At 37.4% G+C, this 12,275-nt stretch overlaps 1 protein-coding gene across 2 annotated transcripts in view; it reads left to right on the top strand.

The window, feature by feature from the left end:
• SPICE1 (spindle and centriole associated protein 1) overlaps positions 1 to 12,275 on the top strand; it is a 53,135-nt gene that overhangs the window by 23,373 nt on the left and 17,487 nt on the right. Inside the window, exons 8-11 of one of the 2 annotated variants that reach the window (XM_021692373.1) lie at positions 5,623 to 5,759; positions 5,971 to 6,108; positions 6,575 to 6,840; positions 8,689 to 8,820. In XM_021692373.1, the coding sequence (XP_021548048.1) occupies positions 5,623 to 5,759; positions 5,971 to 6,108; positions 6,575 to 6,840; positions 8,689 to 8,820 (673 nt within the window). The remainder of the gene's footprint in view (positions 1 to 5,622; positions 5,760 to 5,970; positions 6,109 to 6,574; positions 6,841 to 8,688; positions 8,821 to 12,275) is intronic. The other variant, XM_021692374.1, reaches the window with a different exon arrangement.

Genomic DNA, 12,275 nt, shown 5'->3' with positions numbered 1-12,275 from the left:
ATGATGTTTTCTTTGTGACCTAATATATGATTAAATTTTTGTAAATGTTCCACTTGTGTGCTTGAGAAGAAGGTATATTCTATATTAACATGGTATAAAGTTCTATATGTGTATCCTTAAGATCTACTTCATTGATGATGTTGTTTACTTCTTCTGTGTCTTTACTTATTTTTGTCACTATCTTATATTGAGAGTAGTGTATTAAAGGCTCCGTTAGTGTGTTTCTTTCTTTTTTTTTTTAAAGATTTTATTTATTTATTTGAGACAGAGAGAATGAGAGAGAGAGCACATGAGAGGGGGGAGGGTCAGAGGGAGAAGCAGACCCCCTGCTGAGCAGGGAGCCCGATGCGGGACTCGATTCCGGGACTCCAGGATCATGACCTGAGCCGAAGGCAGTCGCCCAACCAACTGAGCCACCCAGGCGCCCATCCATTAGTGTGTTTCTATTTTTCTTTGCATATGATGTTCAAGTATATTTAATTCTGTTTGAAGGTAAATACCTCCATCCTGATTGGTGTGTTTTTTGGTACATGGATATCCATAAGTATTGTATTTTCATTGTGAATTATGGCTTTTAGCATTATAAAGTATCCTTTGTCACATTTAATGCCTTTTGGCTTCAGTTCTACTTTGATATCAAGAATGAAAGCTCTGCCTTCTTGTTTCTAATTGCCTGGTTCATCTTTGCTCATTCTTTTATTTTAGCTTTTCTGAATTACTGTGTACTAGGTGTATCTTTTGTATTCAACATAGAATTGGGTCTTGTCTTTTCAGCCAGTTTGAAAATCTTTTTTTTTAATTGGTGAAGTAAGCTTGTAATATTTATTGATATAGTTGATGTGTTTGATGTCAACTTCATCATATTATTTTATAGTACTATGTACATTATACTATAATAATAGTTTTCCTTCTCTATGTAATGTTTTTTCTGTTCTCTTAAACATTTCTTTTGGTGTTTAGGAAGTTTGTAATTTTGTTTTGGCTGGTTGCCTTTATATCTACTATTTATAGAGCCATTTAGTCCCCTATTTTCTTTAACCTTTTGCTTTCAGGTGTGTTAGCTTTAAATGGTATGCTTTGACTTCCACCTATGGCCTTTGCACAAATAATTTATTCTATATTCTCATTCTTTCCTTTTTTCCCTCTGTCCTTCTTCTCTTTTAGCTGCATTTTTTTTTGCTTTGACAGGACATAAAACATTTACATATTATTCTTCCCTGTGTATTGCTATTTTTGTTTTAGTCTTGGAGCTACAGTTAAATATATTAAATGCTCATCATCAGTCCTTTTATGATGTTTCCCTAGTTAACTCTTGGTTGGATCACTCATTTAGACAAACTCATGCTGTAGGGTTTGTGAGTTTTATTCTTTGAGTTCTTGAAAGCTTAAAAGTTTTTCTATAGCTTTGATATTTGAAGGACAGCTTGGCTGGATATAAAATCTTTGATGCTTTGTTTCCTTAACTTTTTTGAAAATGCTTCTCCACTCTTGGTTTACTTTGAATGTTGCTTTGACAAGTCTGATGCTAGAATAATCTTCTTGCCCTTATAAATAATTTGGCATTTTTATGTATTGATTTCCTTTATATTTAAAATTTATTTCTTTTATCTTTAAAATTTAAACATGGCTAAGCTGTGTCTTGAGTTTACCTTTTCAGGTCAGTTTTTCCAACACAGTTGGCTTTTTTTGTGTGTAGATTCAGTTCTTTTCTTTCTTTCTTATTTTTTCTTTTCCTGGAAGTTTCCTTGGGTTATGGTTTCAAATATTAGTTTGATATCATTGGTTTTTTTTTTTCTTTTTCAGAGATTCCTTTTACATATATATATAAAAGTGATGTTTCTTGTTTTCTATTTTTTTTTTAAGATTTTATTTATTTATTTGACAGAGAGACAATGAGAGAGGGAACACAAGCAGGGAGAGTGGGACAGGGAGAAGCAGGCTTTCTGCTGAGCAGGGAGCCCGATGTGGGGCTCAGTCCCAGGACCCTGGGATCATGACCTGAGCCAAAAGCAGACTCTTAACGACTGAGCCACCCAGGTGCCCCTTATTTTCTATTTCAAGTACTTTATCTCTAACCTTTTTTATTCTTTATTTTTTGTTGTTATTTTCCTGTAATTCTTCAGTCTTCCTTATTAAATGTTTATTTAACAATTATCCATTGGGCACATTGTAATTTAATCTTTATTTCTGAGTTTTTCTTTTTCTTCGTATTTTTTTCTGAGTCCAATCAATTCTTATTTTGTTCCTGCTTTTTGTCCACCTCTGCTCTTAGTTTTAGAACTTCTGATTCAAGATATATATCTTCAAATGCTTGTTTAAGTATATTTAATTCCATTTAAAATGTTTGTTTCTTCTGCTTTTTCTTGGGAGGGGAGAAATTTTTATTAGTTGGAATATTTCAATTACATTTTCTGTTTTGTTATATTGTCTTGTATGGGTGTAGACTGTTTTAGTTTGTACATTTTGTGGAGAGGGTTGGGAGTTTGGGGTGGGTCTTCTCTCAATTATAGTGCAGCACAGTTATTTTAATGGATGCCTTTTTTTTTTTAAGTATCAGTGGGTGAAAGTTGGGTTTGTCCTCCAATACTGTTTTTTTTTTTTTTTTTGTCTTGAACTGGTCTCCCTAGTTAAGTGTGTTACGATAATACACTCTTTTTTTTGCCTTCAGCACTCAGCCTCCTAAGAACTCTTCTTTCTTCCTGTTCACATCAAGAAGTGATGCGTTTCCAAGACCTACCACCTTGGGTTCTACACACTTCTTGGTAGTATTTTGACTGCCCAGGTTTGGGGTTTGTGTGTGTGTGTGTATGTGTGTTTCCTTCCTTTTTAAGTATTTGCATACTTAGAGTGGACTTTTTCTTTCTGGAGGTGATTTTGTCACCATTAGGCTCTCTGCTTTCTTCCCTGTTTGGTCATTTTCAACTGCCCTCCCTTCCTGCTAGGGCTTCTGACAGGAGCTCAAGAAATATCTTTGCTGGAGTTCAGTGTGTATTTTTCTACTTACAGATAATTTGAAGTTAGTAGTATTTTCTGTCTTCCAATAATGTAGAAGGTATGGGTTATGTGCTATTTTTGCTCTTTTTGTTGCCCTGTCTAGTGGGTTTTGGAAGATATGTGGAGTGATTCAAATTTAGCTGGTCACTGTTTCCTTAAGGACACTTGGAAACATGTATCATCTTTTAAGCCACTTTTTCTTTCAGAACCCAAATATAACTAATCTTGTGCCAACATTGCTTTTATTCTTTACATTTGAATCAAATTTTTGTTTTTTTATTTGGTCAGGCAAAGTTAGTTTTATCCCATTGGTTGTGTGAATAGGTGGTTTCCAGTTTTGAATACCTTATGTCTCAAAATGTTACTTGTTAACTATTAAACATGAGGTATCAGAAGATGCATTAAACTTGGTATCTGGAGACTAAATGCCTTCTGGTTTGAAAATTTCTCTGAATATATATTCCTGTATAACCTAAAACAACAGAAATTTATTCTCTCACAATTCTGGAGGCAAGAAATCTGAAATCAGTTTCATTGGACCAAAATCAAGGTTTTGTCAGGGCTACACTTCCTCCAGAGGCTCTAGAGGAGAATCTGTTCTTTGCCTCATTCAGGTTTTGATGACTGTTGGTCTTCCTTGGCTTGTGACAGCTGCATCATTCCAGCCTCTGCCTCTGTCTTCACATCACCTTCTCCTCTGTGTGTATGTTAAAGTCTTCCTTTGCCTCTCTTTTATAAAAATATACATGATCCCATTTAGGGCCCACCCAGGATAACCTCACATCCCAAGATCCTTAACTTAATCATACCTGCAAGACCCTTTTTGGCCATTTACAGGATCCAGGGCTTAGAACATGGACATATCTTCACATCCTACCATAGTCCGCTCAGTGACCCACCTGCAAAATTTATATTCACCCCCATTTCAATATTCCCCAGTGTCTCTGCATGAAACTCAAGTTCAGAATCTCATCTAAATGTCATCAGCCCAAACCAAATCTTATCGTCTCAAGCAGGTATGGGTAAGCTCTGAATAAGACCCATCCTGGGCAGTATTCCTCTCTATATATGATCCTGTGGAACTAGAAAACAAGTTATCTGCTTTGAAAATGCAATGATGGAACAAGCATAGGATAATAATTTATAGACATTCCCATTTGAAAATCCAAGGAAGAAAGGGGTCACCTGTCCTAAGCAACTTTGAAACCCAACAGGGCAAATTCCATTAGGTTTCAAAGCCTGGTAATAATCTTCTATGTCTTGAGGCTTCACCCTTTGGGTCCATGGCTCCGTCCTTTGTGCCTGTGGCTCTGGCCTTAGCCTGGGTACCCGTGGGTTTGGCCTCTGTATCTGCAGCTCTGGCCTTGAAGTCAGTCTTCCTTTTCCTTGAAGCCCATGTTTACAGCTGAGTAATTTTATCAGCCTGTTGGCTGACTCTAGAATTTTGGGAGTCTGACTCTTCCTTCATTTTATCCTATCTCTGTCCTTTTCAGTCCAAGCTGCAGTATTTCTGCTGGTACAACATTCTCAAAAGACCTTGTGTGTCTCCTTTGTATGTTGTATGCCATTAGACAAGAGTCCCTCCAGAGATCTTCCCTGGATAATCCCATCTATGTTGCTGGCTTCTGCTGAGATCATTGAGGGGATCCATGAGTCAGATGCCTAATCTCTTCAGATTAGCAAAACATTGTCTAGCAATGCACTTGTCCTTCTCTCCAGGGCATGCTTTCCTAACAGTGTAGTGTCGCCTAATTTGAGCATCTTTTGCATTCTGGGGAGGCTGAAAATTTCCCAAATCTCAAGTTCTGGTTCCTTTTGGCTTAATAGTTCTTCCCGCAGTGTATCTCTCTCCTCCTGCATTTCACTCTAAGCAGCAGTAAGAAGCAGGCTGCACCTTCAACACTTTGCTTGGAAATCTCCACAGCTAAATATCCAAGTTCATTGTTTACGAGTTCTGCTTTCCACGTAACTCAGCTATGTTTTCTGGCTCTTTTTATGGTTGTGTGGATGTAGTACATTTTACTTCTCCACACATCAATTGGTGGACATCTGGGTTGTTTCCACTTTTTTGTCACCTACCTCTTTTAAGTCTCAGTCCAATTGAGAAATAGATGAAGGAATCACGTGGTTGGAGATTAAATTATCAGCCTTATCAATGAGAAAGATGATTATAGCCAAAGGCTTAACTCCCTACGCTGCAGCCCTTCTTCCCATTCCTTCTCCCTGCTCCCAGAGACTCAGGGCAGAGTCTGCTCCAGTTACTTTACTTCAGTGAAGTGTTCTGAGGACAGCCTCCTTCACAGGAGAGAGAAACCAGTAAGGACCAAGCCATGTACTTTCTCTGGGAAAGAGAGAGGAGAATGGGGCCCCTACCACAAAACTCAGAAAGGGGAAATTGCTCCTGCGAGTAGGAGCCAAGGTAGGTGGGAAACTGGGAGGAAGATGGAATTATTTCTTCTAACACTAAGAAGAATGGCATTTTAGCTGTCTTATCAGTTAAAGCAAAATGTATTTTTTCTTTGATTATGAATTACTAAAAGTGCCCTCAATCAAACATGTAAGCAGTTGAACAGTTTAAATGATAGCATTTATTAATTCTAATATAGCTTGTTGCCCCATAATTTATAGGTTTCTCCACCAACTAAAGGAAGATAATTATGAGTTAATTAATAAACTGTGGACTGATACTCAGCAGAAAATATCAACACAGTCACAAACGCCTCCAGGAACTCCATCACCTGCTGCTCCATCAGGAGAACAAAAAGGTTTGTTTTCCCCCATTGTATTATTTCTCACAGAATAGTGACTTGTTTTATTATGTTCTTTCTTAAACGCAGTAATTTTTAAAGGACTGTTATTTGAGTTTTGACTGACTTTACCTAATTGAATGAAATACTGATTGATCTGTTAATTGGAATGCTTAAAACTTTTTTTGTTGTTCACTTGAGATTCTTTTGGAAATATTTTTTCTTTTAGCTGCTCTGAATGCTACCAATGCTGTCAAGAGAATCCAGACCAGGCTTCAATCTGAAGAATCTACTGAGACTCTAGACTCAAGTTATGTTGTGGGACAAGTGCTGAACTCAAGGAAGCAAAAACAGTTGTTAAAGAAAGGTTCAGTCCCTTAATTTACAAAGATGAATTATTAAGCACATAACTTGATACAGCTTCCTTAATCTCTTAGTTAAGTTTTTTCCCGTAAACTCATCCAGATGGAGCCAACTAATTAAGACTTTGTTGAATGGTAGCTAAGAAATGCCTCCAAATATAACATGTACTAGATGGTTCTAGTACATTCATTATAGATAGTGTAAACTTGGTTTAAACTGTATGGATTTTTTATGAGAAATGGTAAAGAAAAGTAAAGAACACTTTACTTCAGTGAAGTGTTCCGAGGACAACCTCCTTCACGGGAGAGAGAAACCAGTAAGGACCAAGCCATGTACTATATAGAAGTAAAGTGTTCTTTACTTCTATAGAAACCTTTTATAAACTGTGAATAACAGTCAGTGGTTTTTCTAGTAGCTTGCTGGTATAATTTTTCTTGGTCTTCTAATAGAATGACTTCTGTCATTATCAGTGAAAGGAAAAGCGGATTCTCATGCTCCTTCCAAGCAGAAGAAGAACATGTTAACAGCTAGCACAGCCTCCACAGACTTACCAAATAGCAACAGTTCCAGCCTGGATGTCCTCAAACACATGATAAATGAAGTGGAACATGAAATGGAAGAATATGAACGATGGACAGGACGTGAGGTCAAGGGACTGCAGCGCAGTCAGGGCCTTACAGGCTTCACTCTGTCACTGGTGAGCTCCCTCTGTCGCCTGGTTCGGTACCTGAAAGAGGTAAGAGCAAGAGGTTATTAGAGTCTCCTCTTCAGAGTTTTTTTCCCTCTACACTTAATTTATTGCAATTTCCAAATGAAATATAGTCAAGTTTGAATAGCTTTGTTTAAAATACCTCAGTTTTAGATTATCTGCAGTAAAGCTTTATCCTCTTAATTTTCCTCTACATGCTGATTTATGTATCATCTAGTATAAGTGATGTTGATTTTAATATGAGTTTTAGTAAATTGTAATTGGTAAGGTAAATCTGCTATAAATGAAATCATTGCTGACATTGAATATTATTGTTTGGCAGTATTAAATTCAATAGAACTACTAAACGTGTCCTTGTTCTATTGCTTTTCTCTGTGTTCCTACTCCCACTTTAGTTTGGAGAGTGGCATGCCTGTAATCTGTAGACACAGATGGGGGAAATTCTTCATGTTATCTGTGTGACTACTTGGGCTTTGTCTGAAGTGGAAGATCTTTTGTTGTGAAAATAATTTATAAGAGAAGCAAGAATTATTTCTGTAATTCATTTTTGAATAATCAGCCTTCAGAATGCTGTGGGATTAGAGTTAGCTCTACATTTCACCTTTCAAAAAATCTATTTAAACTTACTTATTTTTTATAAATTTAAGTTTGTTAAACAAATACAACAAAAAATGTTCAAGGAAATTTTACTATTAAAATAGTTGATTCAGGGGTGCCTGGGTGGCTCAGTCGGTTAAGCATCTGCCTTTGGTTCAGGTCATGATCCCAGGGCCCTGGGATCGAGTCCCACGTCAGGCTCCTTGCTGAGCAGGGAGCCTGCTTCTCCCTCTCCCTCTGCCTCTCCCCCTGCTTGTGCTCTCTCTCTCTGTCAAATAAATAAATAAAATCTTGAAAAAAAACTTGAAAAAAATAAAATAGTTGATTCATCACTCTAATTCAGATGTTTCAATTTCTCTGGAGCTGTCTTCCTAAAATTACTTTTTAGTGAAATATTTATTGTACTGTCAGACTTATGAAAGTCTTACCATTATTCCATCCTTAAGTTAGGAGTCTCCAGGAGTGTACTTTTGGCTCTCTGAAAGTATTACAAGTTTAGTAGCTTCCACTTTTTAGCTAATCACTTGCTTTACAAAGTTAAAACCATTTAAGCCTATTGTCATTTATTTTTAATTTTATTTTAACAAACTTAGTTCTTGAATTGGTGATTATAATCACATGGCATGAAATTAAAAGAAATAGAAGGATATAGATGAAAATTCTGATTCCCACCATTAACTTCCATTTAACCGGTTTGCTTCCTTGTAGCTAGCTATCATTATGAGATACAAGTGTATCCTTCTAGAGATGCTCTGTGTATATTCAAGCAATATGTTTGTCCTTCCCTCCACTTTATTCGACAAAAATTGTAGTTATATAAGTCTGTATACCATTCTGTTCATTGTGTTCTATATAAAGAAGGGAAAAGGACACAACATTTCGTTTTTTTTTTTTTTTAAAGATTTTATTTATTTATTTGAGACAGAGAGAATGAGAGGGAGGAGGGTCAGAGGGAGAAGCAGACTCCCTGCCGAGCAGGGAGCCCGATGCGGGACTCGATCCAGGGACTCCAGGATCATGACCTGAGCCGAAGGCAGTCGCTTAACCAACTGAGCCACCCAGGCGCCCCACAACATTTCGTTTTAATGCAATATAAACCTTTTAATAAAAATATGTAATTCTCATTACTGTCACACAATATGTACTTCATAAGTATTTTCTTTGACAGCTTTGAGTAGAAACTCTTAGTTTTCAGTATTTTATGCTGTTGATGGGAGTTTATTTTTGGATGGGAATTTTATCTTATTATTGATGGAAGTTTTTTTTTTTTTTTGGTAGAGTGAGGTCCAACTGCGTAAAGAAGTAGAGACGAGGCAGCAACTGGAGCAAATGTTGGGTGATCATCGGGAGCTCATTGATGCTCTTACAGCTGAAATTCTTCTTCTTAGAGAAGAAAATACTGCTACCCAGGTACTTAGATGAGATCCCAAACTTTTCTGTGTTTAGTAGAATAAAACATCTTTAAGAATATATAAGATTCTCTTTTAGTTGCCTTTGGTTTAGTTGTGCTGATGTGATTACTTATCACTTCTTTATTATCAATGGTAGCTTTTATTGAACATTTATTATATTGGGGGTACTATAGTAGAAACTTGAGCTACAAATAATGTGCAGAATAAGTCTGCTATCTTTAAGAAACATACTATTTAGTGGGGAAGACAGAATGTACATTTAAATGGTAACTACCAATATTATAGCAGTTTATCCAAAATGTGAAGTAAATGTTGTGATAGCGACTTTTAATTTCAAAACAGCAGAGGATACCATTTAGAAAGCTTCCTGTAATCATATGCCATTTAAAGTTGTTTGCAGTATCTTCATATTTATTAGATAAGTCCTCTTTGACACTTGTCTAGCTAATTGCTCCTTTTTTTTTTTTTAAAGACTACACAGTATTTCTTCTAGAAACTAATCGTACTGCCTCAATGCTGCATTAAATATTCTTTATTTGTGCCCTTTTGGTACTCTCTGGATACTGCTCTCATTGCATTTACCAAATTATGTTAAACATACATGTATACCTGTCATCAAGACTGAGCTGCTTGAGGGACACCTGGGTGGCTCAGTCGGTTAAGCGTCTGCCTTCGGCTCAGGTCATGATTCCAGGGTCTTGGGATCAAGTCCCGCATTGGGCTTCTTGCTCAGCAGGGAGCCTGCTTCTCCTTCTGCCTGCTGTTCCCCCTGCTTGTGCTTTCTCTCTCTCTGACAAATGAATAAATAAAATCTTAAAAAAAAAAAAGGACTGAGCTGCTGGAGGGCAGAGATGGTTTTATTCATCTCTTTGTTCTCCATTGACAGTTATTATTACTTTTATTTATCAGCCAAAAGAGACTGGAAAAGCAATAGTTAGTAGGCAAGTTGTATTGTATCAATGGACATTAGATATAATGCAATTTTTTATTGACCTATACAGTTCACATACCATTTAATTATCTTATTAAAGTGTACAGCTCAGTGGTTTTTACTATATTCACAGAGTTGTACACCAGCACCATTATCTAATTCCAGAATATTTTCCTCACTCCAAAGAGAAACCCCAAGCTTGTTAGCAGTCACTCTTCATTCTGTGCCCCCTGAAGTCTCTGGCAATTAGAAATCTACTTTGTGTTTCTATAGATATGCCAAATGTGGATATTTCATATAAATGGAATCATGCAATATGTGATCTTTTGTGTCAGATTTCTTTCACTTAGCATAATGTTTTCAGGGCTTAACTATGTTGTAGCACATGTCAGTAGTTCATTCCTTTTTGTTGCCCACCAATATTCCATTATATGGATATACCTCATTTTGCTTATCCATTCATCAACTGATGGACATTTGAGTTGTTTCTACCTTTTTCTGTATTATGAATGAATAATGCTGCTATGAACATTCATGTACAAGTATTTGTGTGAACTTAGGTTATCAATTCTCTTGGAAAGATGAGCAGCTTTAAAATGTACTAATTGACTCAACAAATCTTTATTGATTTGGGCCTGGCACTGTTCTTGGTGCAGAAGATACAGTCATGAACAAAGAAGAAATCTTTGCTCTGTGGAGCTTATTCTAAATAAATCCTTAAAAAAAAAAAAAGTGAAGTATATTGTAAGTTAGATGGTGATATGTACTGTAACGAAGAATAAAGCAGATAAGAGGCACAGGAAGTACCTAGGGTGGGGAATAGTAATTGGGATGGGCCATGCCTGTTTGAGGAAGTGGCATTTGAACAAAGGCCTGAAGAAGGTGAAGAAGTGAGTGATAGCTGAGAGAAGAGCAATCTAGGCAGTCTAGAACAGCAGGTCCAAAGGTCTTGAGGTGGAAGCATGGCCATTGAGCTAAAAAACCACTGGAGTGGAATGTGGGAAAGGGAGAGTAGTAGGCTGTCTTCTGGGACAAGCTGGCACTGGTCACAATGCAGGGAGACTTTCCTCCAGAGGATCAGTGCCTGTCAGTGCTGTGGGGGTCTCTGAAGTGTGGGGTTTTGAGACACAGCTGAGTCTAAGATAAGACACAAGAGTGCTTCACCATTTGGCAGTGGATAGCTCGGACACACACAGGGTGAAGGCAGGGATCTGACAGAAACCACGAACACAGGAGGGGTTGCTGTTTTAGCGTCTGTGAGGGCTTACTGAAGAGGGGTGGCCTGCGTTTCCTGCTCTGGAGAGGAGAGAACGGGGTAGAACCATCTTCTCCCCATGCCCACCAGCTTGACCCACCTCAGTGAGCTAAATAAACAGTGCCACCAAGTGGAGAACGGAGCTGCTACACTAAGCCCCGCCCCCCTGCTACATGCAGGCACATCTCCACTAGGGCAATTCCACCTGAGAATCTGAGCCGCAGCCCCTTCCCCAGAAGACCAGCCACACCGAGTCTACTGATCATAGAGTGCTGCAAAGCTTCAGCTTTGGGGGAAAAAGGATCTAGCGTCCTTTGGGGTTTTGTGTGTGTGTGTTTGTTTTTTGTCTTTGTTTTTATTTGTTGTTTGTTTTTTAGATACAGAAAGCAATTTATTATTTTATATATATATAAAAATTTAAATTTTTTTTCTTTTTTTCTTGCTTTCTACCTTTTTCTATCGAGCTTCTCCTAACAAGCAGACCAAAACACACCTAGCATCTAGCTTCCTGTATGTATTTTATTTTTTAATTTAATTTTTTAATTTTTTAATTTTTACTTTGTTTTATTTTGCTTTTTTCCCCCCACTCCAAAATGACAAGATGGAGGAATTTACCCCAAAAGAAAGAACAGGAAGAAATGACGGCCAGATATTTATTCAATGCAGATATAAGTAAGATGTCTGAACTAGAATTTAAAACAACAATTATAAGGATATCAGCTGGGCTTGAAAAAAGCATAGAAGACACTAGAGAATCCCTTACTGCAGAGATAAAAGAACTAAAATCTAGTCAGGGAGAAATTAAAAATGCTACAACTGAGATGGAGCCCTGAATGGATGCCATAAAAATGAGGATGGACGAAGCAGAGGAACGAATCAGTGATATAGAAGATAAAATCATGGAAAATAATGAAGCTGAAAAGAAGAGGGAAACAAAGGTAATGGACATGAAGGTAGACTTAGGGAACAATGTAACTTATTAAAATGGAGTAACATTTGTATCATAGGAGTCCCAGAAGATGAAGAGAGAGAAAAAGAGGCAGAAGGTTTATTCGAGCAAATTATAGCTGACAATTTCCCTAATCTGAGGAAGGAAGCAGATATCAAAATCCAAGAAGCACAGAGAACTCCCATTAAATTCAACAAAAGCCGGCCATCGCCAAGGCATAGCATAGTCAAATTCACAAAATACACAGACAAGGAAAGAATCCTGAAAGCAGCAAGGGGAAAAGTCCTTAACCTACGAGGGAAGACAGATCAGATTCTC

The sequence above is a fragment of the Neomonachus schauinslandi genome, chromosome 1 (genome assembly GCF_002201575.2).
Source record: "Neomonachus schauinslandi chromosome 1, ASM220157v2, whole genome shotgun sequence".
Lineage (NCBI taxonomy): Eukaryota > Metazoa > Chordata > Mammalia > Carnivora > Phocidae > Neomonachus > Neomonachus schauinslandi.
This window is presented reverse-complemented; position numbering and strand designations above follow the sequence as displayed.